The sequence below is a fragment of the Saccopteryx leptura genome, chromosome 1 (genome assembly GCF_036850995.1).
Source record: "Saccopteryx leptura isolate mSacLep1 chromosome 1, mSacLep1_pri_phased_curated, whole genome shotgun sequence".
Lineage (NCBI taxonomy): Eukaryota > Metazoa > Chordata > Mammalia > Chiroptera > Emballonuridae > Saccopteryx > Saccopteryx leptura.
Window position 1 is genome coordinate 233,819,365 of NC_089503.1, and position 24,806 is coordinate 233,844,170.

Sequence of the window (24,806 nt, forward strand, 5' to 3'; positions counted from 1 at the left end):
TTTTCTTCCTTTGGAAAGCTTATGTTTTTTTAAATTTACACAGAGAAATCAAGTATATGTCTATGTACCATTATATTTCAGCTGCTGCCAATTACCATGTAGCTTTCACATCGCAAATTTATAGTAAAAGCTCTACCAGCATTTTAGAACACTATGAAATGCCAGTAAAGATGAATACATTTTTATATTAATATTTTTCATTTAATATGCATTTCAACTGATTAACATTAACTACATTATCTTACACAGGTAGCTTTTAAAATTAATAGGATAAAAATATTTAGAGCAAGTTTTACACATCAGAAAAAAATAATAGTCAATAGTTTGTAAAAACCAGAAAAGCATCCAGCATTCATATAAATATTTTGGCAGATATTGTCAAAGTCTCCTTAAAACTGATTACATATTTATTAAAGTACTTTTTACTCATTTTTCTTAAACTGGTCATACTAAAAACAGACTGTTGGCAATTGTTATTCTAGAAAAAAAATTGAACTTAAAACTATCTTAGATGACATTATTTACAATCTACATTAGTGTGAATTACTGCATAGTGTTATAAACTCATTTTATGGTTTAGCACAAACTATTTATGAAATAAAGAAATCACGATTTTCTTGAGCATATTTAGCTTGTTTTATTTGAAGTATAGTTTGTATTCTGAAAACACTTTTTAATATTAAGTTCCATTAGAATTAAGAAGTTAATACAGTCAACAAACATTTATTGGTTGCATTTTCTACTAGATACTATTTTAAGCTCTGAATAGTTATAACATTTTATATACCATGGTATTCTGTTGTTAGTAAACACTTGCTTAAAAGACTTTGAGAAAAACTGTATGAAAATTATATTACATATACTGTTGTACTTTTCTTACCCAGTTGCTCTCAATAAAATATACATATATAATTGTATATGTCTATTTATAAAGTAATATGTATAATTTTAGAGTATTTGAGGAAATACCTAAAAGCATAAAGAAGAAAATTAGAATTTCTTATAATCTTACCACCCAGAGCTTTTGGGTTTCCCCAGGACCTTAAGTCTTAACATGTTCATTAATTCTACTATTTCCTATGTTACCATCATCTTTTTTCTGGTGAGGATTTCTTTAAACAGGAAACAACTTGGATGAATGGTGACTATTCAAATGTCACAGCATTTGCTATTTAGTAAATAATTAAACTGTAAAACAAGACAAACTGTGTTTTCTTTCAGCTATTACAGCATTTGTTTGTTGATGGATAATAAACCAGAAGACCTAGGCTTGGGAAATTTAAATTATCAGTGTTAAGCTTAACAATTCTTGACAGAACTTACGGAATTCATCTCTATATAAGATATGCAACTGTTAAGAAATGAGACAAAGCTTATGTGAGAGTAGGCGTGGTTATTACTAAAATATAAGCTTTTTGTTTCTATTATATTTTCATAAATAATCCTTTAAGAATCTTGCTTAGGCTCTAAATCAGTCTTTCTCTTATCAGCCCAGATAGGTTTATTGTCCCTTGAGGAAACTTAATTAATATGTAATTTGAAAGTAAAATTGTGTCATTGTAGTACCGATGAATCAGTTATTAGGCTTGCCTGACTGTACAGTAATATCCTAGTATCTGTTGGTAAGAAGTATTTCCTAATTTATAAGCGACTGTATATAGATGTCAGCACAGAGGAACTGGAGATGTGGGGATAAGCAGCTAACATAAATCAAGAAAACTGAATCAGGACAAAATTATAATGACTAGAAATATCTCAAGTTTGATAAAGGGTAAAGGGGTAGATAATGAGAGTATAAAATTGTGAAGGATTCCAATAAAGTAAACATGAAACCCAGAGTGCTAGAGTTAGGGATTACCTTTGTGGGATAAATTAAACTTAATACTACTTTTCTAGGTGAGGTAGTAAATGAGGTAGCTTACTACTTAAGTGAGTAATGTAGAGACTGGGAATGCCAGTATTGTTGATAGATTAGAAATTATGACATTTTTAGAAATAGCCGTTTCTTGGGGTTAATTTCCTATACAGAAACTATCGTGTTCTTTCATACAGTGTCTCTTTCATTTTTATAAGGAAAAAGAAACTTGTTTTATTTGGATTGTCAGTTTTATACTTTGTCTTTCTTCTTAATTTGTTCATGAAGTTTAATTAGTTTGGGAGATGAATTTTTTTTTTTTCCTAGGTCTCCTAGGATTTGATCTTTTGGGCTTTGAGCCTCCATTTATTCCTAGAGATATCTTTAAAAATTATTTGAATATTAATTGTTTCACTCAAACAATTTATTGAGCTCTTGGGTATGTATAAAGCACTAGTCGGTGCTATGGTGATAGATGGTGGTAGTAATAGTAATATTAATAATAGCTAATACTTAGTATAGAATTTACTATTTTAAGTGCTTTAAGTGTGTCAGTTCATATATATGTAACAAATCATTTTAATCCTCATGGCAGATTTGTGAAGTAGGTACTCTTTTAGTCCTCATTTTTCTGTTGACAAAAATGAGGTAAGGAAATGTTAAGAGTCAGGATTTGATCCAGATGATCTCTCATACTGTAATATGGGTATGTACTGACTGCTTCTTACACTATATCCCTGTAATAACTTGGTATTTTGAGTCTGGAAGGGGCACAAGAAGGCTTCTGTGCATGTTTAAGGGAGAAGGAGATTAGTCTCCTTTTGACTAGTGTTTTTAAAGTAGGCCACGTCTGCCTGCAAGTACACAAGGGAATTTGATACATTTTTCGTAGGGGAGAGAATAGAGTGCACACATGCTCTGCTGGAAGTAAATGCTTGTATGTTGTTCCTTGGCTAGTTTTGTTTTATCATGTGTTCATAAGAGGGTCAGATAGTAGTAAGTTGGAAAGTGGAAGAGTTCCCAGTCCTGGAGGAAACTTGAATGCCAGACTGATTAACAGCCTTAAACCACAAAAACTGTGACCTTCCTATTGAAATAAAAGTTTGAGGGTTTTTTTTTTTAAGTTTCTATCTGAAATCATTTAACATTCATTAAGCTCAGAGATGTATTTAATTAAGTAAAGGGTTTTTTGTTCTTATTATAATAGATGAATTTGTTCATTTTTATTTCCTCCTAAAAGTATCAGTAGTTATCATTTTTTGCACATTATTTGGAAGTCCAGGTGCTAGATACTCTCATTGACATAGGGATGTTTTATAGGCTCTTGGTAAAATGATTTTTAAGAATCAGATTGTTATTGTAATTCTAGTACCTTTAGTCTTTAACTAACTCGAAAATTAAATATCTTCTTACAAACTAATTAAACTAAAAGAACAAATAAAGATTCTTATTTAATGTCAGAAACTCTCAGTGTTTTAGAACACTAGTATAAAACAAAGCCTGTCTTTAAATTTATTTGCCTGCAGTATCTGAATTTGAAATCTTCAGTAAAACCTGGTTCATATTACTATCTCTAGCTCTATTTGCTAAAAATAACTCACACTTTACTATGATTAATTTTATACCATCTCATGGCTTGTCAAAGTCAGAAATGCTTTGTGTATCAAGATTTCATGATGTGAGCAGATCTGCAACATACAATAGATTAGGTTTGTAAATTGGCTGTTCTTTTCAGCACTGTGGTCTCTTCTTTGTGCCTACACAGAGTCACAGGAGACTGGTGGCTTAAATGGTATTTTCAGGTTTTGTTTTTCTTTTGTAGTAAACATATTTAATTTGTAATTTTTTGTAGTCTTTTGCAACCATAATTGGGTCAGAATAGATTTACTTTAGTTTTTGTCAGTTTATTCCACATTCCATTTAAGAGAACAAATTTCATAATTTAAAAAATGTATGTAATACGTATATAAATCGTCTTATATGCAGAGACAGTAAATCAACATGGAACTTCTTTCCATTATACAAATGTTTTGCTGTCCACTCTATTATCTACCTGAGTGTGTGCCTATTTATTTTGAGGTGGCAATAGAATAGAGAAGAAAACAGTGAACTGGGTAATGCGCCCAGCATGTCTACTGACTGGTTTTGTGTCTTTGGTCAACTTCTTTGGGATTGGTTTTAGTTTCCATCCAAGTCTGCAGTTTAAACAGATGGCAGTTAAATATGACTGTGGATGGCAAGACTGATTTAAAGATCATAATACTTCTTTTATCCAGCAGACGTTTAATTGACCACCTACTTAGTACTAGGCATACTGCTTGCCATTACCCTTTTAATCTTTCACTTGGGAGTCTGCTTGACATTCTGGAACTTCCAATATCAACTTACAACATTTATTTTCCCCTTCCTCACCAGGATGGCCATTTCTTATCAGTAAAGTCACAGAAGAAGGGAAAAAAATACATTGGGGACTAGACTTCCTGCTCTTACTATACGAAAGAATATACAGAATATGTAGAGTTTTGGATTTGTCTGCCTTCTTCCACAATTAAAAAAAAAAAGCCAAATAGGTTTTATGTGGATGTGTATGTTAGTACAATAATCTGCATTATGAATTTAAGTGATAAGAATCACTGCTGTCATCACGTTTAAGATCAACCCCAGACATAATAAATGATATCTTAGGAATATATATTTATACCTACTTTTTCATGTAAAATTATTTGGATATTTCCCTTTAAAAAAAGACTTAGGCTGCTGAAGACATGTGTCTTTGAAATTTACTAATAAGCCCAGTTTAAGGTGTAATTGGTAACTACTTTTTTTTTTAGGTTCATTTTACCAAATATATATTGAGGGCTAGTGGGCAGTAATATAAAGGTTTTTATTTATGAGAAAGCAGGTAATTTCATTAATGTTGTATTCCCTAGTTCAGTTTTTGTCAAATTTCAGCTTTTAATATGTTGGTTATGAAATCAGTTGGGTTGTGATCAGTATTAAAAGAAAGAAAATAAAAGTGTCAGAGCATATGCCAAAGTGTAAGTGAACTAAACTTTGATTTTACTTAGGTATGAATCTGTGTACTATGTCAGTGAGAAATGTTTCTTGCTATGGGCCAAACAAGTTTGAAAACCAGTCTTTTTAAAGTATACACCCAGGAAGGCAGTTAACTCTTTCTGGGGTAAAGAGAGACTTCCTGTGGCCTAAGTCTGGAGCAACCTGAGTATGACAGTGGGATGTGTTATTGTCACAGACCTTTGAGAAAGCATAGGGGTGTGAGTCTGGTAGCAAAGCAGTGCCCATGACTATTGTTGCATTGCAATATTTTAAATAGTACAGGGCAGTGGTTTGGAAACAGAGGAGAAGAGGCATGGTGGTGGTGATGGGTAGAATTGTATTAATTGTCTGAAAGCTGAACGCATGTGCACAAATGTTTTGGGAGAAGGCACCATCTAACTTGGAGAGAAGAGTGCCCACAAATCTTAAAATAATCACGCAAACGGTGAAATTATTTTTTAGGCAGTATTGCATAGTGGCAAAAAATGCCTACTACTTGTGTATTAATGCCTGTTCTACTACTTACTAGCTTTGTAACCTTGGGCATATTTCTTAACTCTGTGCTTTGTTTTTCTAATTTATAAAATGGAGATAGTTCTTACGTATGGGGTTGTTGTGAGGATTAAATGAGCTAATAGGTGTTAAGTGCTAAGAACTATGTCTAGCACACGATAAATAATAAATGTTAGTTGTCTTATTGTTACTATTATTTGATACCAACTAGGTAACAGTGTCTGGCATCTAAGTAGGAAAGATTATTTTATTTGTGATGTAATCTAGTTTATCTTTATTTTCTTTTGGACACTCATGTATGGTGTTTTATTTGCAAAACCATTGTCTAATCCAAGGTCACAAGAATTTACTCCTATATTTTCTAAATAGTAGTTATATAGTTTTAACCCTTACATTTTGGTCTGTGATGCATTTTTAGTTAATTTTCATGTATTGTATGAGTAGGGGTCCAGCTTCATTCAGTCTTTTGCATCTGAAGAGCCAGTTGTTCTAGCATCATTTGTTGAAAATAGTATTCTTTCCTTATTGATGAAAATAGTACTGTAAATAATAATGAAGAATTTAAATTTTTCCTACAGATAATATAAAAATTTTTGTTTAGATTACAGATATTAGTATATAATGAATTTGTGTTTGCCTAGGTATGTATGATTTTTATAAAGTTACATGTCCGTGGGAAAAATAGAGACAAAAAATCTTCTTATCATTAAAGTTATTTTATTATTATTATTTTTTTGTATTTTTCTGAAGTTGGAAACGGGGAGGCAGTCGGACAGACTCCCGCATGCGCCCGACTGGGATCCACCCAGCATGCCCACCAGGGGGCGATGCTCTGCCCATCTGGGGCATTGCTCTGTTGCAACCAGGGCCATTCTAGCGCCTGAGGCAGAGGCCACAGAGCCATCCTCAGCGCCTGGGCCAACTTTGCTCCAATGGAGCCTTGGCTGCGGGAGGGGAAGAGAGAGACAGAGAGGAAGGAGAGGGGGAGGGGTGGAGAAGCAGATGGGCGCTTCTCCTGTGTGCCCTGGCCGGGAATCGAACCCGGGACTCCTGCATGCCAGGCCAACGCTCTACCACTGAGCCAACCGGCCAGGGCCTCATTAAAGTTATTTTTGCGAGAAAGTTGCAAGCCAGTTAGAACTCACTGATTGAATATTTTTTCCTGCCTGCCAAGGTATTTTAGTGTTGGTGATACTTGAACTATGAAATACTGCTGGTGATGATTGATTTATAAAACACTCAATTACGAAACAGTTGGTCATTGACCACACTTTTTGGAAATATTTTTCTGTGTCCATGTCAGGCATAATGAATTATGTTACCAATTAAAAATCTACAGTATTTTTGCTAAATATACAGTTGTAGCAGAACCCAGTTAATTTGTAAGATTTCCCCCCCTTTGTAATATTGTCAGTCTTTTGGTTAAGATTAATACCTCAGGAGTAATATAATGCAGCCTGGTGAAGTTTTAAGTGCCAAAATATTTAAGCAGAAACAATAGCATAAGTTTATTGGTTTCCTACTGTCTGTCAGACATATATATCTATATCTATATATCTATATATGACTTATCTTCAGTTCACATACTATAGTCTACAAGTGAGAGAGAAAAACCCAGTTACCTCTTAGTAAGTTACTTGTGCTAGATCACCTAGTTAATAGATGACAGAGCTAGAATTTGACTGTAGGTCTTTCTGACCTGAAAATGCATTCAAGTCATGAAATTTCTCTACTAGGACACTGAAAAGAAATTGATCTTTCTCCAGTCTTTTTTGTTGCTCTTTTTCAGCCATTAGGTAGTAGAGGGTAGTCACTGGCATCTGATAAGTCAGAGCTCCAGAAAAGTTAAAAAAAATTTTTTTCTTGTCTTAAATTTGGTAGCTAGCTACTACTTTCAGATCACACTTTCTAAAATCCACGATCCAGGGATCCAGGTAGCAGGAACTATCCTATTTCTTTTTGAAATTCAGTTGTTAAAATCAATAGACTTCTATTGTCTTTGTATCATTCTGCTCAAGGCTTATGTTTCCGGGAGAGAGAGTTTGATTAGTTTACCTTGGATCATGTGCCTTTTTCTTAGCCAGGGAAGGGAGCCTACCTTGATTGAATCCCTCGTCAAGACTGCATATAATGAGGGATAGAAGCTTCCTAAAAGAATTGGGCTCTGTAACAGAAAAAAGGGAAAGAGTTACCAGGTGGGCAGAAACAAGGGCCCACTACACAAATAATAATCCTAATCTAAGGACAGTTACTGGATAATGTGTTTATTTTAAGTTTGGAGATATACCTGGTTATTAATATTGAATATCTGAGTATGGGGTTGAGAGAGAAAGTTAAGAACAAGAAGAGTTAAAATTTTAAAAATTAATTGGAAAAGAGTATGACTAAGTGTACTACATATATGCAAATGTTCATTTCATGTATTGTTTGTAATGCAAACTAAGCCAAAAATTTGTTTAAATTATAATATGTCACAACAGTTAAATACAGTAACCTGAAGTACGTTGAAAGTAATGTGCATATGCATTTAATGATGGAGATGGTTTTAGAAAGTATGCTTGGGAATGAAAACATGCTAAGTAATGAAAAGCTTATAAATAACTGTGGCTTGTAAGATGTCATATATAATTTTTGTTTATAGAAAATGTTAAAGGTTGACACCAATTGCCAATCTAACCTTAACTCTCTGTTGACTTGATTCCCTCTCCTTGCTTCCCCAGCAAACCTTATGTAGCTGTGTTGAATTGGTTTTTCATCTGTTCTTATTTTTAGTCCATGGCTTATTGTGCAAACTCTAGTAAGCCTTTTTCCTTAGTCTTTTAAAACCCAGAAACCCATCACTTACAACTGAAAGGTATTGGCTTTTAGATTTGCTTCTTTATATCTAAATTTGAAACTCAGAAGCCATGATACTGAATCTTGTTCTCTGTGATCTGCTGCGTGTGTCTGTCCCTGCGGCATGAAGTCTCATTGAACTGGTAGGGAAGGTAGGTGGAGAGAACACGAAGTAATGTTGGGGGAGGAGCCTTAATTAGTAGTTTCAAAAGGTATTTCGGTATATCCCTACTACTGTCTTTACAGAAAAATAAATGAAAGCTGCATATGTTTTGAGAAATGGGAAGTCCAGGGCAAATCCTGTCATTTTGTGTTCATCAACTACAAGAAGAACTTTCACTGAGAACAAAGAAAGTCATAATCAGTGTAGCATAGTCTCACCACCTTTATTTCATCACATGATCATCTTGGTTTTCTAGAGCTCTCTTCCAGATATCTGCTGCAGGAAAGCCATATTGTAATTTCTTTTTTCTTTTTCTTTTATTGGGTAAAACACTATTTAATAGTGCTTGACAAATGTTATTTCATTTGATTCTTTTTAAAATTTTTTCCCCTTTTTAAAATTAATTTTAATGGGGTGACATTGATAAATCAAGGTACATATGTTCCGAGAAAACATCTCTAGGTTATTCTAACATTTGATTATGCTGCATTCCCATCACCCAAAGCCCAATTGTCTTCTGTCACCTTCTAACTGGTTTTCTTTGTGCCCCTCCCCCAACCCCCTCCCTCCCCTCCCCCAACCCCCTCCCTCTCCTCCTCCCACTCTGTAACCACCACACTCTTGTCCATGTCTGAGTCTCATTTTTATGTCCCATCTATGTATGAAATCATAGAGTTCTTAGTTTTGTTTTTTTTTACTTATTTCGCTCAGTATAATGTTATCAAGGTCCATCCATGTTATTGTAAATGATCCGATGTGATCATTTCTTATGGCTGAGTAGTATTCCATAGTATACATGTACCAAAGCTTTTTAATCCACTCGTCCACAGATGGACACTTGGACTGTTTCCAGATCTTTGCTGTTGTGAACAATGCTGCCATAAACATGGGGGTGCATTTCTCCTTTTGAAACAGTGCTATGGTGTTCTTGGGGTATATTCCTAACAGTGGGGTAGCTAGATCAAAAGGCAGTTCCATTTTTAATTTTTTGAGGAATCTGACATACTGTTTTCCACAGTGGCTGGCTGCACCAGTCTGCATTCCCACCAGCAGTGCAGGAGGGTTCCCTTTTCTCCACATCCTCGCCAGCACTTATTCTGTGTTGTTTTGTTGATGAGCACCATTCTGACTTGTGTGAGGTGATATCTCATTGTGGTTTTAATTTGCATTTCTGTAATGATTAGTGATGTTAGCATTTTTTCATATGCCTATTGGCCATCTGTATGTCCTCTTTGGAGAAGTGTCTATTCATTTCTTTTGCCCATTTTTTGATTGGATTGTTTGTCTTCCTGGTGTTGAGTTTTACAAGTTCTTTATAAATTTTGGTTATTAACCCCTTATCAGACGTATTGTCAAATATGTTCTCCCATTGTATAGTTTGTCTTTTTATTCTGTTCTTATTGTCTTTATAAGACAATAAGCTGCACAAAAGCTTTTTAGTTTGATATAGTCCCATTTGTTTATTCTGTCTTTTATTTCACTTGCCCATGGAGATAAATCGGCAAATATATTGCTGTGAGAGATGTCAAAGAGAGCTTACTGCCTATGTTTTCTTCTAAGATGCTTATGGTTTTAGGGCTTACATTTAAGTCTTAAATACATTTTGAGTTGATTTTTGTGAATGGTGTAAGTTGGTGGTCTAGTTTCATTTTTTTGCAGATAGCTGTCCAATTTTCCCAACACCATTTGTTAAAGAGACTGTCTTTACTCCATTGTATGCTCTTACCTCCTTTGTCAAATATCAGTTGTCCATAGAGCTGTGGGTTTATTTCTGGGTTCTCTGTTCTGTTCCATTGATCTATATGCCTGTTCTTATGCCAGTACCAGGCTGTTTTGAGTATAATGGCCTTGTAGTATAGCTTGATATCAGGAAGTGTGATACCTCCCCCTTTATTGTTCTTTTTTAAGATTGCTGAGGCTATTCGTGTTCTCTTTTGGTTCCATATAAATTTTTGGAATATGTATTCTATATCTTTGAAGTATGTCATTGGTATTTTAATTGGTATTGCATTGAATTTATAAATTGCTTTGGGTAGTATAGATATTTTAATGATGTTTATTCTTTCTAACCATGAGCTATAATTTCTTTATTAACCAGTCCTTGAAATACTAGGAAAGAAAGAGAGATGTACTTTATATATTAGAGAACTTTAATTTGTGCTTGTGGGGTAACCTACAAGTTATATGCTTCATTCATGTACAAGATGCAGTTGAAAGGCAAAATTGCTTAACTTATCATGTTGCTTATAAGCTCTGGCCGGTTAGCTCAGCAGTAGAGCATTTGCCAGGTGTATGGATGTCCCAGGTTCAGTTCCTGGTAAGGGCACACAGGAGAAGTGACCATCTGCTTCTCCACCCCTCCCCCTCTCCTTTTTCTCTATCTCTCTCTTCCCCTCCCGCAACCAAGGCTCCATTGGAGCAAAGTTGGCCCAAGTGCAGAGGATGGCTCTATGGCCTCCACCTGAGGTGCTACAATGGCTCTGGTTGCAACGGCCCAGATGGACAGAGCATCACCCCCTGGTGGGCATGCCAGAATCTGTCTTTTCTGCCTCCCCACTTCTCACTTCAGAAAAATACACACACAAAACACTTATTAACACACATATATGATTTATTTGTATTCACCTTATTTTAATATATGTTAAACTTTATAGCCTGACTCGGCAGTGGCGCAGTGGACAGAGGGTCAGACTGGGACACGGAGGACCCAGGTTTGAAACCCTGAGGTCACCGGCTTGAACACGGGCTCATTCAGCTTGAGCGCAGGGTCACTGGCTTGAGCATGGGATCATAGATATGACCCCACATGGTTACTGGCTTGAGCCCAGAGGTTGCTGGCTAGAGCAATGGGTCACTCACTCTGCTGTAGCCCCCTGGTCAAGGCACATATGAGAAAGCAATCAATGAACAACTAAGGGGCCGCAACGAAGAATTGATGCTTCTCTCCTTTTCTATCTGTCTGCCTGTATCTGTCCTTCTCTCTGACTCTGTCTCTGTCAAAAAAAAAAAAAAAGTTAAACTTTATAGAAATCTAGGTTGCAGTGAACTACGTATACACAAAGAAATGATAGGTTAGGAATATTAAAAACCATTGTTATTGTTAGGAAATATAATACCTTTAAAATTACTCCTGATGTGGGATATGTAAGTATTCCTTTGATCCCATTAGAAATTAATGTTCCCTGCTCAGTTTAGAGTAGGATAAACAGTCTTTCCTGTTCTCCTCTGTGCTACTCAGGTTTCCATGTTTGGCAGAACAAGCTATAAAAGCAAATGTGTATATGAAGTGTCACACATATACTAAAGCTGATTCTTAAATTTTATTTAGCAATTCTTTTACAATAACAGACTTTAAATTAAAAAATATGTTTATGCCCTGGCTGGGTAGCTCAGTTGGTTAGAGTATTGTCCCAATAGGTCAAGATTGTGGGATCTATCCCTAGTCAGGGCAAATACAAGAATTAAACAATCAGTGCATAAGAAGTGGAACAAGAAATCAATGTTTCTCTCTCAAATCAGTAAATACAAATTTAAAGCATATATGTTTGTTGATTTCACTTGCAGTGTGATACCTTTCCATTGTCATTAACAACCCAGTATAGTGAGCAAGGAACTGGATTAAAGAGAGGTGAAAGCCAGGTTGCGATGTCTGCCTTCCTCCTCCTGGAGAGTCCCATTTCATTCTGTTTATCAGAGCCCCAGAACTAGTCTAGTCAGCTCTAACTCAGCTAAAGTTCTTATTTCCATACCGAAAACCTAGTTTACTGTGCAAGCCAATTTAGCAAAAGTTCAGAAAAAGGACCCAAATCTCTTTTAGAAATAATTTAGAGAGGATATCTGTTTCTGTGGGCTCCCCCAAAACCAAGAAGATGAATCAATATTTCCCTCTGTACCCTCAAACACCTTTGCTGTGTTGAATAGAAGCACATAGGCATGAGGGGACAGACTGACCTTCCACAGTCGGTTGGGGACACAAACTGCTCTGGCTAACTTCCACCTTACAATGTGCAATGTTAGTTCTAGAAATTCTAGTGGACCCAACATGAAGCCCTAAAACATTGAACCATAGGGTCTTCCGGTTTAAACATTGTGCGTCCTTTATTTCTGGTGATCACATATTTAGAATTACTGCATATGTATGTTACTGAACTGGACTAGAGTTCATCTGCCCGCATGCGCAGACTGAAAGAAATGTACAAGCAGTTTTCAGTGGAGAAAAGAATTAGTTTTTTAGAATTGGTGCCAATCCAAGATGAGCTCCTGTTCTAAAATACCCGACTCCCCGATGGTTTACAGATCATAAAGAGTAAAATCATGTCTTCATGATTAAGGGGTTTGAGTTCTGGTTGAAACCATTGGTCGAGAGTGAGGTAAGGGAAGAAAATCATCATTTCAGGGCTTGAGGTGAGCTTTAGGGCCCCTCAGTGTGTTTTCATGCGGACATTGCTGGGGTCATTCCACTTTAGGGCTCAGGAACTGAAACATAGCTTGGGGCATCTTGTTATCTTCAGTTAAGGAAAGTCTTACCTTGTGACTGTTTGTTAGGGGATCGCATTGTTTCTGGCTGTGTCAGGAATTTAGTAAATATTAGGGAAAGGGCTGAGGCTTATAGAGCATGTGAAAAAACTGAATTGAGTACTGAGGCTGCATGTTAACTCAGGACCCTTGGTTGTACATAGTGTAGATGTCAGTAGTTTCTACAGAATAATTATTTGGAAGTCACTGAAGGCAAGACAGATGACTAATATAAATGTTTATTATGATGCTGTACCTTTTACTCCCCCATAACAATGAGAATGATAATAGTCTCTGCCTTTCTACATCCACTTCTTAAGACTATTGGAGGAATACATGCTTCATTAGCTATTTATCGATATTGGTGCAAACAACTTGGAAACTATCATTGGGACTGATGACATTGTGTTGGATGCATGTTAAGTAGTACAGGAATTTAGTGTTTAGCGCTTTCTTTTTTCCATAGAAGAGTAATAATTAAGATCAGTAGTCCGTGTCTACTAAACTCTACCTAGATGAGGGCACATAAGGGGAAAGTTTGAAGTTTACAAAATATATCATAGTATACATTTTAAAAATATTGTTTTTATAGTACACTTAAAAATACTTTCTTTTGCCTGACGAGTGATGGTGCAGTAGATAGAGCATCTACCTGGAACGCTGAGTTCCCAGGTTCGAAACCCCAAGGTTACCACCTTGAGTGCAGGATTATCGAGCTTGAGCACAGAATCATCAGTGATCCCAAGGTCGCTTGCTTGAGCCCAAAGGTCACTGGCTTGAGCAAGGGTCACTGGCTTGGCTGCCCCCCCCCCCCATCAAGGCACGTATGAGAAGCAGTCAGTGAACAACTAGTGATGCAACTATGAGTTGATGCTTCTCATCTTGCTCCCTTCCTCTCTCTTTCTCGCTCTCAAAAATATTTTTTTTCTTTTAATTTCAGACTCAACAGGTGTTGAAAAATAGTGTACCTTTTACTCAGATTCCTGAAATGTTAACATTTTATCACATATTGTCTCTTATTGTTTCTCTTGGCTGTTATATATGCTGTTATCTGTGTAATATATAATATATACTAATACATATATACATGTATTCACCATATTATTTTTTCCTGGACCATTTAAGAGTAAGATGCAGACATAATGCACTTTACTCCTAAATACGTCAGTGTGTATTTCCTTATGAGAAGACATTCCTTTATATGTAGCCACAGTACAGTTTTCAAAATCAGGAAATTGACATTGATCAGGAGCTACAGGCTATTTTCAAATTTGCCTGTTGGTCCAATGTATTCTTTAATATGAAATAAAAAAACTTTTCTTTTTCCTGGTCCAGGATCTAATAATCTAATTTTCCTTTAATCTAGAACAGTTCCTCAGTCAAACTTTGTCTCTCATGGCTGACATTTTTGAAGAATTCAGGCCATTTATTTTGTAGAATTTCCCTGGTCAAGGCACATTCGACAAGCAACCAGTGAGCAGCTAGAGTGAAGCAACTTAACTACATCTCATTAATAAATAAATTTTTTAAAAATGATTCAGTTTATGCATTTTTGGTCAGTACTACAGAAATGTTGTCATCATACCAGCAGTTCATAGAGGTTTTGATACTCTCCTCAAAAACATTTTTAAACTACCAGTTTTAATATTATATGGAAAGCAGAGTCAGAGATTCTTAAAGTTGTCCAGATAGTGTACATGATCTTATTATATTCCCCAGTTGCTTTCTCCTAAGAACATTTGAGGTCTTTCAGTTAGCTTTCACAAAGTGGAAATTACTGAATAAAGTCAAGATAGAATGAGGAAGAAAGAGCTGGTGCACTTGAAACGCTTAAGTATAAGGTTTAGAGTATTATATTTTATGTGAATGAGCATAAGCCTTTGCAGAGATTGGGCCTTTAAACCCTCGTTCAAGAATGGTAAATTATTTATTCCTAAAGTACTTCTGCCAAAACATTGAAATCAATGTCTTATTTTTCTTTTAGAAGTTTTACATCTTTCCAAGGCAAACATTTAAATGTATCAAATAGGGAAATAAAAGAGAGCCCTGTTTTAGCTGGTAGAAGTAAATAGACATTTGTTTATTATTACACTATTCAGATTATATTGTTTAAAATACTAACCCTTTCTATATTAATGCTAGCTTGTACTGCCTCTTAGATCACAAAAGAGAGCGTGCAACCTGCAGTGTAGTTTATCTGGCTTCTATCTTGATCATAATAAAATTAGTTTTTAGTATTACATGGTGGCTCTGTGTGCAACTCTCCCTCCTCCTTCAGCCCCGCCCCTTTAATGTGTGATAATCTCTTGCTCATCTAGGCAGTGTTTGTAGTGATCGGGGAAAGTTCAGCTTCCAGCTTTGCCAGGTGATAGTTTTGTGAGGTGACATAACATTTATGATTGTTTATCTGTAAATAAAAGCGAATGAGTAATTTGAAACCATCAGACTAAGTCTTAAAGATTATAGAATAAAATAAGCTGGTTTCTTGTGTTTTATCTTTACAGTGTTTGTTTAAACATTAGAGTAGTACCACTCTTCATATTCTATATCACTTAGTTACATTTCCATGAAAATGACATACTTCTAGATTATTTTTGGCATAAAATGTATATTACCGCTACGTAATTTGTAATCACTTATGCTATTTGAAAATATGTACCAGCTTTTCTAAGTTTTTAGGGCTTTAGAAAAATTTAAAATGTTTCTTTACTTGTATGTCTTTATTATATAGTGTAGCATATATCATAAAGATATTTAATTTTTTTTTTTTTTTTTTTTTTGTATTTTTCTGAAGCTGGAAACGGGGAGAGACAGTCAGACAGACTCCCGCATGCGCCCGACCGGGATCCACCCGGCACGCCCACCAGGGGCGACGCTCTGCCCACCAGGGGGCGATGCTCTGCCCCTCCAGGGCGTCGCTCTGCCGCGACCAGAGCCACTCTAGCGCCTGGGGCAGAGGCCAAGGAGCCATCCCCAGCGCCCGGGCCATCTTTGCTTCAATGGAGCCTCGCTGCAGGAGGGGAAGAGAGAGACAGAGAGGAAGGAGGGGGGCGGGGGTGGAGAAGCAAATGGGCGCTTCTCCTATGTGCCCTGGCCGGGAATCGAACCCGGGTCCCCCGCACGCCAGGCCGATGCTCTACCGCTGAGCCAACCGGCCAGGGCAAAGATATTTAATTTTTAAAGATGATTTGTCCGAAGTTACTTAGATGCCTGGCACTACAATCTATGAGACAGGCTTATTTTTGATACTCTAGTATGAGTTTGAAAGAACATGTGTAATCACTCTGTTTATTTCCAAATTTTGGATAATTTTTCTTAATTTGGATGATTTTCTCTATTTTATTGTCGTTATTTCTGGTGATACTCTTACTGGTGAACTTCTAGAAGGTCGCATAGTTCACCGGTGTTTTTCATAAAACATAAATCATTGTCCCTCTGTTGCTCTGTAGGAACTCATTACACAGTGACAAATGGAGGCAGCATTAACAGCTCGACACACTTACTGGATCTTCTGGATGAACCAATTCCAGGTGTTGGTACATATGATGATTTCCACACTATCGACTGGGTGCGGGAGAAATGTAAAGACAGAGAAAGGCATAGACGGGTAAGTGTTTTCAGTCATTTAAAAAAAATAGATCATTTAGTAATATATTTCTGCCAGTGATCTCAGACTGCTGAAATATATGTTATATATTCAAGTACGTTTAAGCATTATTTTTTCATTTATTTATACCCCATATCTTGTCTGCCAGGATTTGAGGTAGCTGAAAGTAAAACAATTGTATAGCAAGAAAAAATAGAAAGGAAAGGGAAAACCCGGCCCATGAGTTTGGGGGAAGATTGAGCCAAGTCAGGATTTGGAAGTCAGCCTGATTCCTGGCGTTGACAGCACTGCAGCTGCAGCCGAAAAGGAAACTTGTAGTGCTTATTATTATTCAAAGAGAGGAAACGTTCTGGGGAGATAGTTTTATGGTGTTTTGCTCTTTTATCTCATCTTGGTTTTTAAATTCTGAGGTATTTCTGAAATTAATATTGATTGTTGTCATGAACCACTAGTCAAACAAGTGGCTTTTATGAAAAAGTACAACTAACAGATCTTTCTTGTTGTTTATGACTTACTGGTATAATGTAATCCAAAAAAAAAAGGAATCTCTTACAGTAAAATTTCAAGTTTCAAAAAGTCCTTTGTAACATTGGGGTCTGCAATTTACTTGTAAATAAAAGTAACTGCTGAACAAATTCATATTAATGTATACATGATTTTAAACCTGAAATTGGAATTATGATAAATTGTTTATGAAAGTACAGCTTATGAAATTCAGTCAATATTTGATTCAGGATTTGGAAGTCAGCCTGATTCCTTTTCTGGAAACATTAGTAGGGTGTAACTAAAAATAAGACAGTACATGAAATCAGTGTTCTAATCCAGTGATTCTCAAACTTTTTGGTCTCTGATCCTTTTTAAACTGTAATCAATTATTGAAGATGCCCAAGGAGCTTTAGTGTATGTGGTTACATTAATTGATATTTACCATAATTATATACGAAAACAAATTTAAAAAATATTAATTCATTTAAAAGTAACAATAACAAACCCATTTTGTGTTAGCATAAAAACACATTTTTATGAAAAATAACTTATTTTCCAAAATAAAAATATTTAGTGAGGGATAGACATTGTGTTAACATTTTTATAAATGTTATCATTGTCTAGTTTAATAAAAGACTGCTGGCTTCTGAAGTCTTCTTCTGCATTCAGTCTATGATAAGTTGTTTTAATTCAAGTATATGGAGAAAATCCAACCTCACAGTTAGAAGAGCTAGGCATATTTTAATAACCTTTTGGATCATTTAGGATATTCTTTGATACTGCACCAGAGTGACAAGTAGTAGTTTTTTAAAGGATAGTTGCTTTGCTGTGTCTAATCTGAAACCGCATCAGTGAACTTTCTGTCTAATGTTAAATTAAAACTCATTGGTTCACCTTGAACTTTGAAAGGATGATTTTTAACATCATGCAATGATTGATCATTTTGATTCACTGATTTATGCAGTTCTTTTGTGTTGACACTTCCCATTACATGATATAAAAAGACCACATTTGTTTAACACTCATCTCTTCAGAAAAATCTTTTAAATAGTGCAAATCTGTCATCTTTACAGTGATGATACAAGTTTTCTAAAATTCTAATTTTTACTTGAAAGCTCAAATTCTATCATTGGAAACAAATGCACATTTATTTTACTTGAAATGACGGGCTTGCTTGGTTTGTGGTTCAGAAAATACTTGTCAAATTCCTAAGTACGAAAACCATAGTTTGATGTCTTTTCTTTCGAGTGAAAATGGTGTTCTATGTAAGTGTCCAGTTTATTTGCAACTCAGATCACAGGTTCTTTGTCCTGAGACAAAACACTTATGTTATCACACGTACTATTGAAAAGACTGAATAATGAAGGCATGATAATTTTACTGCTTTCATCAGAGACATTCTTAAGTGAAACTGGCCCTTGTTTTTTACTGGGTTTCATGGCAGTGAAGAATATGATGACTACCAGTCCATTTAAATGCCACTGCCCTGATTCTTGCTGAGGAGCCAACAGTTTTGTTACAGCTTTCACATTATTTTTTAAAATGTTAACACAATGTAAAAGCACATCATGTTTTTTAGTATTATTATAAAAATAGTTTTCACCTCAAAGACACCTTAAGAAGGTCTCAGGGACCCTCAGGGTGTTTATGGCTTACAATGTACCTAAATTAGACACACTATAAATCCTGTATCTTATGTGATTGTTAGGTAAATACATTTGCACTTAGAAGCATATACATTTATGGAGTCATTAACATATTCAGGTTGGGGTTTAAATGTGCTTTAAAGGCTTTAAAGTGAGGTAGTATTGAAATTATCCTTAAGACACCCCATTCATAAAATTTCAGAGAAAATTGAAACTAAAGGAAACCATACCATACCCCTTTTTTTCTGATTATAAAAGTAGTCCACAGTCCTTAAAAACATTTCAAATAATATAACAATGTATGAAATATTAAGTGTCCTAGTTAATCATATCAATCATCTCTTTCTAGATAAGTTAGATGTTTGCAATACTTTCATCTGTGCATATATATATATATATATATATAAAATTCCATAATATATACACACACATAAAAATTTTTTAAGCTTGGAAATTTAACATGTAGATGTTCTTACTGTTGTTCTTAAAACATTAAATAAAAAACAAAACAAAATTATGTCAAAGCATATACCTACCTAATTCTTTTTTCTCCCTAAACATTTTATTATACTTGAAGCCCTCCCTACATCAGATTATTTTGATTACCATATCATTTCTGATACAGTACTAATTCAGTATTTTGCAAAATGGTGGTAATCTAATTGTTATTCCTCTCTTACTTATGAGCTTGAATATTTCTATAAAGGGAATCTTCCACATACAAGTTATTTGCATTGTAGAGGAAAGGGAGGAAGTTTGAATTCATATGGTTCTCTAGCATCCCCAAAGTTGACGATGAGGTTTTTGCTTGCTTGCTTGATTTTTATTTCTATATGTTCATGTACTCATGGATTTAGACATATTTGATGTACTTTAATCATTACAATTGTTATAATTATTGATGTCCATGTTATTCCATTTTGACAAGTGGGAGCTTATTTTGGTTGGTGCATGTGTCCTTTGACACATCCTTAGGAGACTTTGATGTGTTCTGGAAAAACAAGATGCTCTTTAGCTTATCTTACACATTCCCTGCACCAACCTGGAGTAAGCCCTTCCTCCAAGAAGTTCTGGTTCCTTTGGAGAAGAATGGTGTATAGGTGGTCTGGGCACTAGAGAGATACTTACTGCCTCTGAGTTGGTCCTTGCTAGCTTCCTAAGTTTATTGCAGCCTTCTCATTTAAATTCAGTCCTTTTTTTAACCTCTAGTTCTTAAATCTGTATCTCCTTTCAGCTGTGCCAAAATCTCACCATCACATGTGTAATTATTTGGTTTGCCTCACTATACATGTACAACAGAGTCAGAATATTACCAACATTCTCACCAGCAATATGTTTACTGAAAAGTTTTAGTGTTTTCTTTTTTTATACTTTTTGTCCTTAGTGTTTATCCCACCAGGGTTATGCATACTAATAACTTTGTTTCAAAGCCCCCTACCCTCACCCCCGTCTCTTCCAACCTATTTTCTCCTTTCCTAAGTAATAATTTACATTTAAAATGTTATGGCTTATGCTTTTAAAAAAATACAAGCATATATGTTTATATACTTATTTTTCTTGTGTAAACTGTAGCATATAGTACACACACTTTTATCCAGCCTGTTTTTTCCCATGTCACATTGCGTCTATTCTTTTTTAATGACTGCAGAATTTTTTATGATATAGATGTATTGCAGTTTACTTAATCAGTACTATATTGGTGAACATTGAGATGATTTTCAAGTTTATACTTAATATCATAGTTTATTAAACATTACAGTAATTTTTGAGAAAAGGCAACATGGATTTAATGATTATTTTTGAAAGCAGTGGCCCACCTTCAATTCTAAAGAAAGTATCTGTGATTGGTGACATATTGTATAGGAAGAGTAAAATTGTTTTCTCCAACTTCAAATTTACTAAAATAGACCAGGTATATGATATAAACCAGCTCATGTCTTCCAGCTGTAGCTGTCCTATGGAACAGTTGAGCACTGAAGTCCTAGGTAGAGAATATTGCTTTTTCCCTCTTTTTCTTAGCTAACTTTATCTGGATGCTGGTAGTAATATAGTTGTTAGAACATGACTTGTTAAAGCAGCAGTCCTAATAAAACAGAAAAGGTTAGGGTTTTAGGTTTAGAAGTGCTTTTTTTTAATAAGTAAATTTTTATTAATTTTAATGGGGTGACATCAATAAATCAGGGTACATATATTCAAAGAAAACAATTTCCAGGTTATCTTGTCATTCAGTTATGTTGCATATCCATCACCCAAAGTCAGATTGTCCTCCGTCACCTTCTATCTAGTTTTCTTTTTCCCCCTCCCCCACCCCTCCCCCTCTCCCTCCTTACCCCCCCTAACCCCCACATTCTTGTCCATGTCTCTTAGTCTCGTTTTTATGTCCCACCAGTGTATGGAATCAGGCAGTTCTTGTTTTTTTTCTGATTTACTTATTTCACTCTGTATAATGTTATTAAGATCATTCTTAATAAGAGAGAAAGACTTGGCTTCTTGTGTCCTAATAGAGTGAGATCTGGAAATCAAATCTGTTAATATCCTATTGATTTCATCTTCTCTACTGTATTCAGTAGAGAACATTTCTGCCTTACACAGTGATACAAGAGAGCCTCTGGGCCCTACCAGTGGAATTGGAGCTATTCATACCTGCATGTTTACAGACTTATAAATTTATTTTATAGCCCCTTTATTCATGACTATTCTATACTGCATTTATGAGCGTGGTACTGTTACTGACCTTTTAAAGAATATAATAATCCACATAACTGCTAGGAGCAAAGAAAGATTAGGGAATGACAGGTATTTTAAGATATAATGTCATATTTCTGTTTACATAAAAGACATATACCAGCTAAATTTGATACCATTTAGACCAGTCTGGGTCAGACTTGATGTGGTTTGTGGACCACTTGCTCTCAAATTCTTGTTAAACCTTTTAACCAAGGTTCTTGTTAAAATATAGATCTCTGGGTAAAAGTGTGTCATCTGGTTTACAAGTATATCAAATACCTTTATTTTACCTTTTCCATTATTTATTTTAGAAAGTACTGTCCTATGTTTAATAATTGAGAAAATGTTAGATTCTAGAATTGTGGCTTCAACTCATAGTTTGAAAAATGAAGCATAAACATTTCTAATTTCAGATCAACAGCAAAAAGAAAGAATCAGCATGGGAAATGACAAAAAGTTTGTATGATGCGTGGTCAGGATGGCTAGTAGTAACACTAACGGGATTGGCATCAGGTAAAAAAAAGATTTAATGCAATCCTTTCTGGTTAACAGGACAATACATAGTTCACTCTCCTTTCCATAATTTTTTCTAGGTACTGTTGGATTTTTATAAGCATTTTGTTATTTTTGTTTTTTTTCCTTCAAAAACTCTTTTTAAATATAAGACTGAATAGCAGGAGGTTTCTGAGTCTACTCTTGGCTTTATCCAATTTTTTTTTAAATCTTTCTGGGCTCAGTTTCTGTATTTGTAAAGAACTGGTTTGGACCCAGATGATGAATAAAGTATCATTTAATGTTAACTTCCTAATAAATAGGTAATATTTATTGAGTACTTCCTATGTGTCATGGACTGCTCTACAAGCTTTACATGTTTGTACACCTCATGGCAATCCTATGGGATATGTGTTATTATTATCACCTTTTTACAGATGAGGGGACTGCAGCGTAGAGACGTTAATTAACTTGACTAAGGTCATACAGCTGGTAAGTGGCCAAGCAGAGATTTTAATTCAGGCAATTTAACTCGAGCCTACACTTTCAACCACCATGTTAGTTAGAGTAACCACAAAATCCCTAAGTGTGAGATTTTAAGAATAGTACTGTATTGAAGAACTGAAAGCAAACACTCAAGATTGTTTTAATGACTTTGAGCTTCCATCTTGAAGATTATGTTCAAAAGAAAATTAAAGTTTGTGTGGAGAATGGGGGGAAGTACTGATATCTCTAATTGACATGTACAGAAATTTTGTGGCCATTGTGTACATAACTCATTTATATATATATATATATTATATGTATAATATATATACAATATATATACACACACACACATATACATATTTTTAAATTTTATTTTAGTGGGAGGAGAAGAGGCAGGGACAGACTCCCGCATGTGCCCCAACTGGTATCCACCCAGCAATCCCACCAGGGAGTGATGCTTTGCCCACCTGGGGCCCTTGCTCCATTGCAACCAGAGCCATTTTTTAGCACCTGAGGTGTGGGCATGAGGCCATCCTCAGCACCCGGGACCAACTCTAAATGGAGCCATGGCTGCAGGAGTGGTGCAGAACAGAGAGAGAGAAGCAAGAGGGGAGGGGTGGAGAAGCAGATGGGTGCTTCTCCTGTGTGCCCTGGCCAGGAATTGAGCCCGGGACTTCCACATGCTGGGCCAATGCTCTACCACTGAGCCAACTAGCCAGGGCCCTCATTGATATTTTTATATGATGAGATGGACCTAGATTTTGAGCATACATTTGTGTATTTTTTTGTATTCTGTCAGTAAATGATCTTGATATATTTGATCTTTTGTTATTTAAGAAAAGAAAATGAAAATCACAGTAATTCATTAATGCTAGGAGTTTTACTAATTACTTCTCATGGACATTAATTTTAATGAGATTGAGATTATCTTTAAATCTATTAAGTTTTAGATTAAAACATACTAATAAAAGCTCTGATTTCAGTAACCAGATTTGTGAACCTTTTGCTAAGATATCTTTTGAAGATGTTTTAAACACCTTTTTGAAAAGTCACAATTAATTTGAGTGATGTAACTAGTTTAATTTCAAAGATTAACAGTTTTAAAGACTAAGTATTTATAGTTTTTAAAAAGGGATATAAAGTTATTGATAACTAAGATTTGATCACCTTAAAAATCACATGATATTCCCTATGTGACCTCTGTTTGTAGAGTCTCTTTTTCCTTGGCCCTTTTAACTTGATAGTTCTTAACTCCCTCAAAATGAACTTAAGTTTTTAACACCTCCAACCTGTTTTTATAGGGGCCTTGGCAGGATTGATAGACATTGCTGCCGACTGGATGACGGACCTGAAGGAGGGCATTTGCCTTAACGCACTGTGGTACAACCATGAACAGTGCTGTTGGGGATCTAGTGAAACAACGTTTGAGGAGAGGGATAAATGTCCACAGTGGAAAACATGGGCAGAATTAATCATAGGCCAAGCAGAGGTAAGTCTTGCTTTGTCTCAAGATGAATTAATAATTGGTGTAGTGAAATGAATCTCCAAATCATTTAATTATAGAATTAATCACTTATTGGATGATTTCAACCTGCATTAAAGGAAAATAAGAAAGAAATGTAATAGAATAGAATGAAAAATATCAGAGTACTTTGCAGCAAGTAAAATGTAAGTATTGGTTCAAGAAACTCTTGTGTTAATTACACAGTCATATACGAGTCTTCTGGGCTGTGGTGTGAAATGTATTTCGTAGTGTAGAAAAGTACAACAGGATTTGTGTAACCACACAAAGTTATTATAAAGTCAGGTTATTAACACTGTTTAACATTCTACATCACGATTATTTGGGAAGTATGAATTCTCAAAAAATTTTAGTAAAATAAACATTTTAATTAGAGATATATATATGGGAGAAATCCATGGATTTTTTCTTTATGGCATTATAGTATTGAAATGATTATTTTACTTTTGATGCTTTATAATGAACCTTTTAACCCTCTGAGTAGTGAGTTTTTTTCATGCTTGCTGACCCCCAGGAGTGAATATTTTTTCAAAAAATGAAATTAATTCCAGTTCCAATTTTATTAACTTAAAATCATGTTTGTTTGATAACCAATTTATGCAAACAAGAAGAACATACATTTGCCTTTTTTTAATGTTGCCTTACACAGTTTTAAAGACATACATGTATAATCGTACTCTGCATGGTCAGGAGGCACGAGGACGTACATGAACGTTCATACTACTCAAAGTGTTAAGAGTTAGACTATTACATGATATTTTAGTTACGTTATCATATATGTATATGTTTTTAAATTTTTGTGATAGCTGAATTTTAGAGATTGAAGTATAGCTGAGATTCTGGACAATAAGACTAGGGATCAGGAAGAAGTTAGGAAAAACATGAAATAGATTAAGGCT

The 24,806-nt window shown here is 35.2% G+C and overlaps 1 protein-coding gene across 5 annotated transcripts in view; it reads left to right on the forward strand.

Moving 5' to 3' along the window:
- CLCN3 (chloride voltage-gated channel 3) overlaps window positions 1–24,806 on the forward strand; it is a 90,965-nt gene that overhangs the window by 38,201 nt on the left and 27,958 nt on the right. For all 5 annotated transcript variants that reach the window (XM_066387884.1, XM_066387882.1, XM_066387886.1 and 2 more), the window contains 3 exons: window positions 16,388–16,545; window positions 21,818–21,917; window positions 23,687–23,874. In XM_066387884.1, coding sequence (XP_066243981.1) covers window positions 16,388–16,545; window positions 21,818–21,917; window positions 23,687–23,874 — 446 coding nt within the window. The remainder of the gene's footprint in view (window positions 1–16,387; window positions 16,546–21,817; window positions 21,918–23,686; window positions 23,875–24,806) is intronic.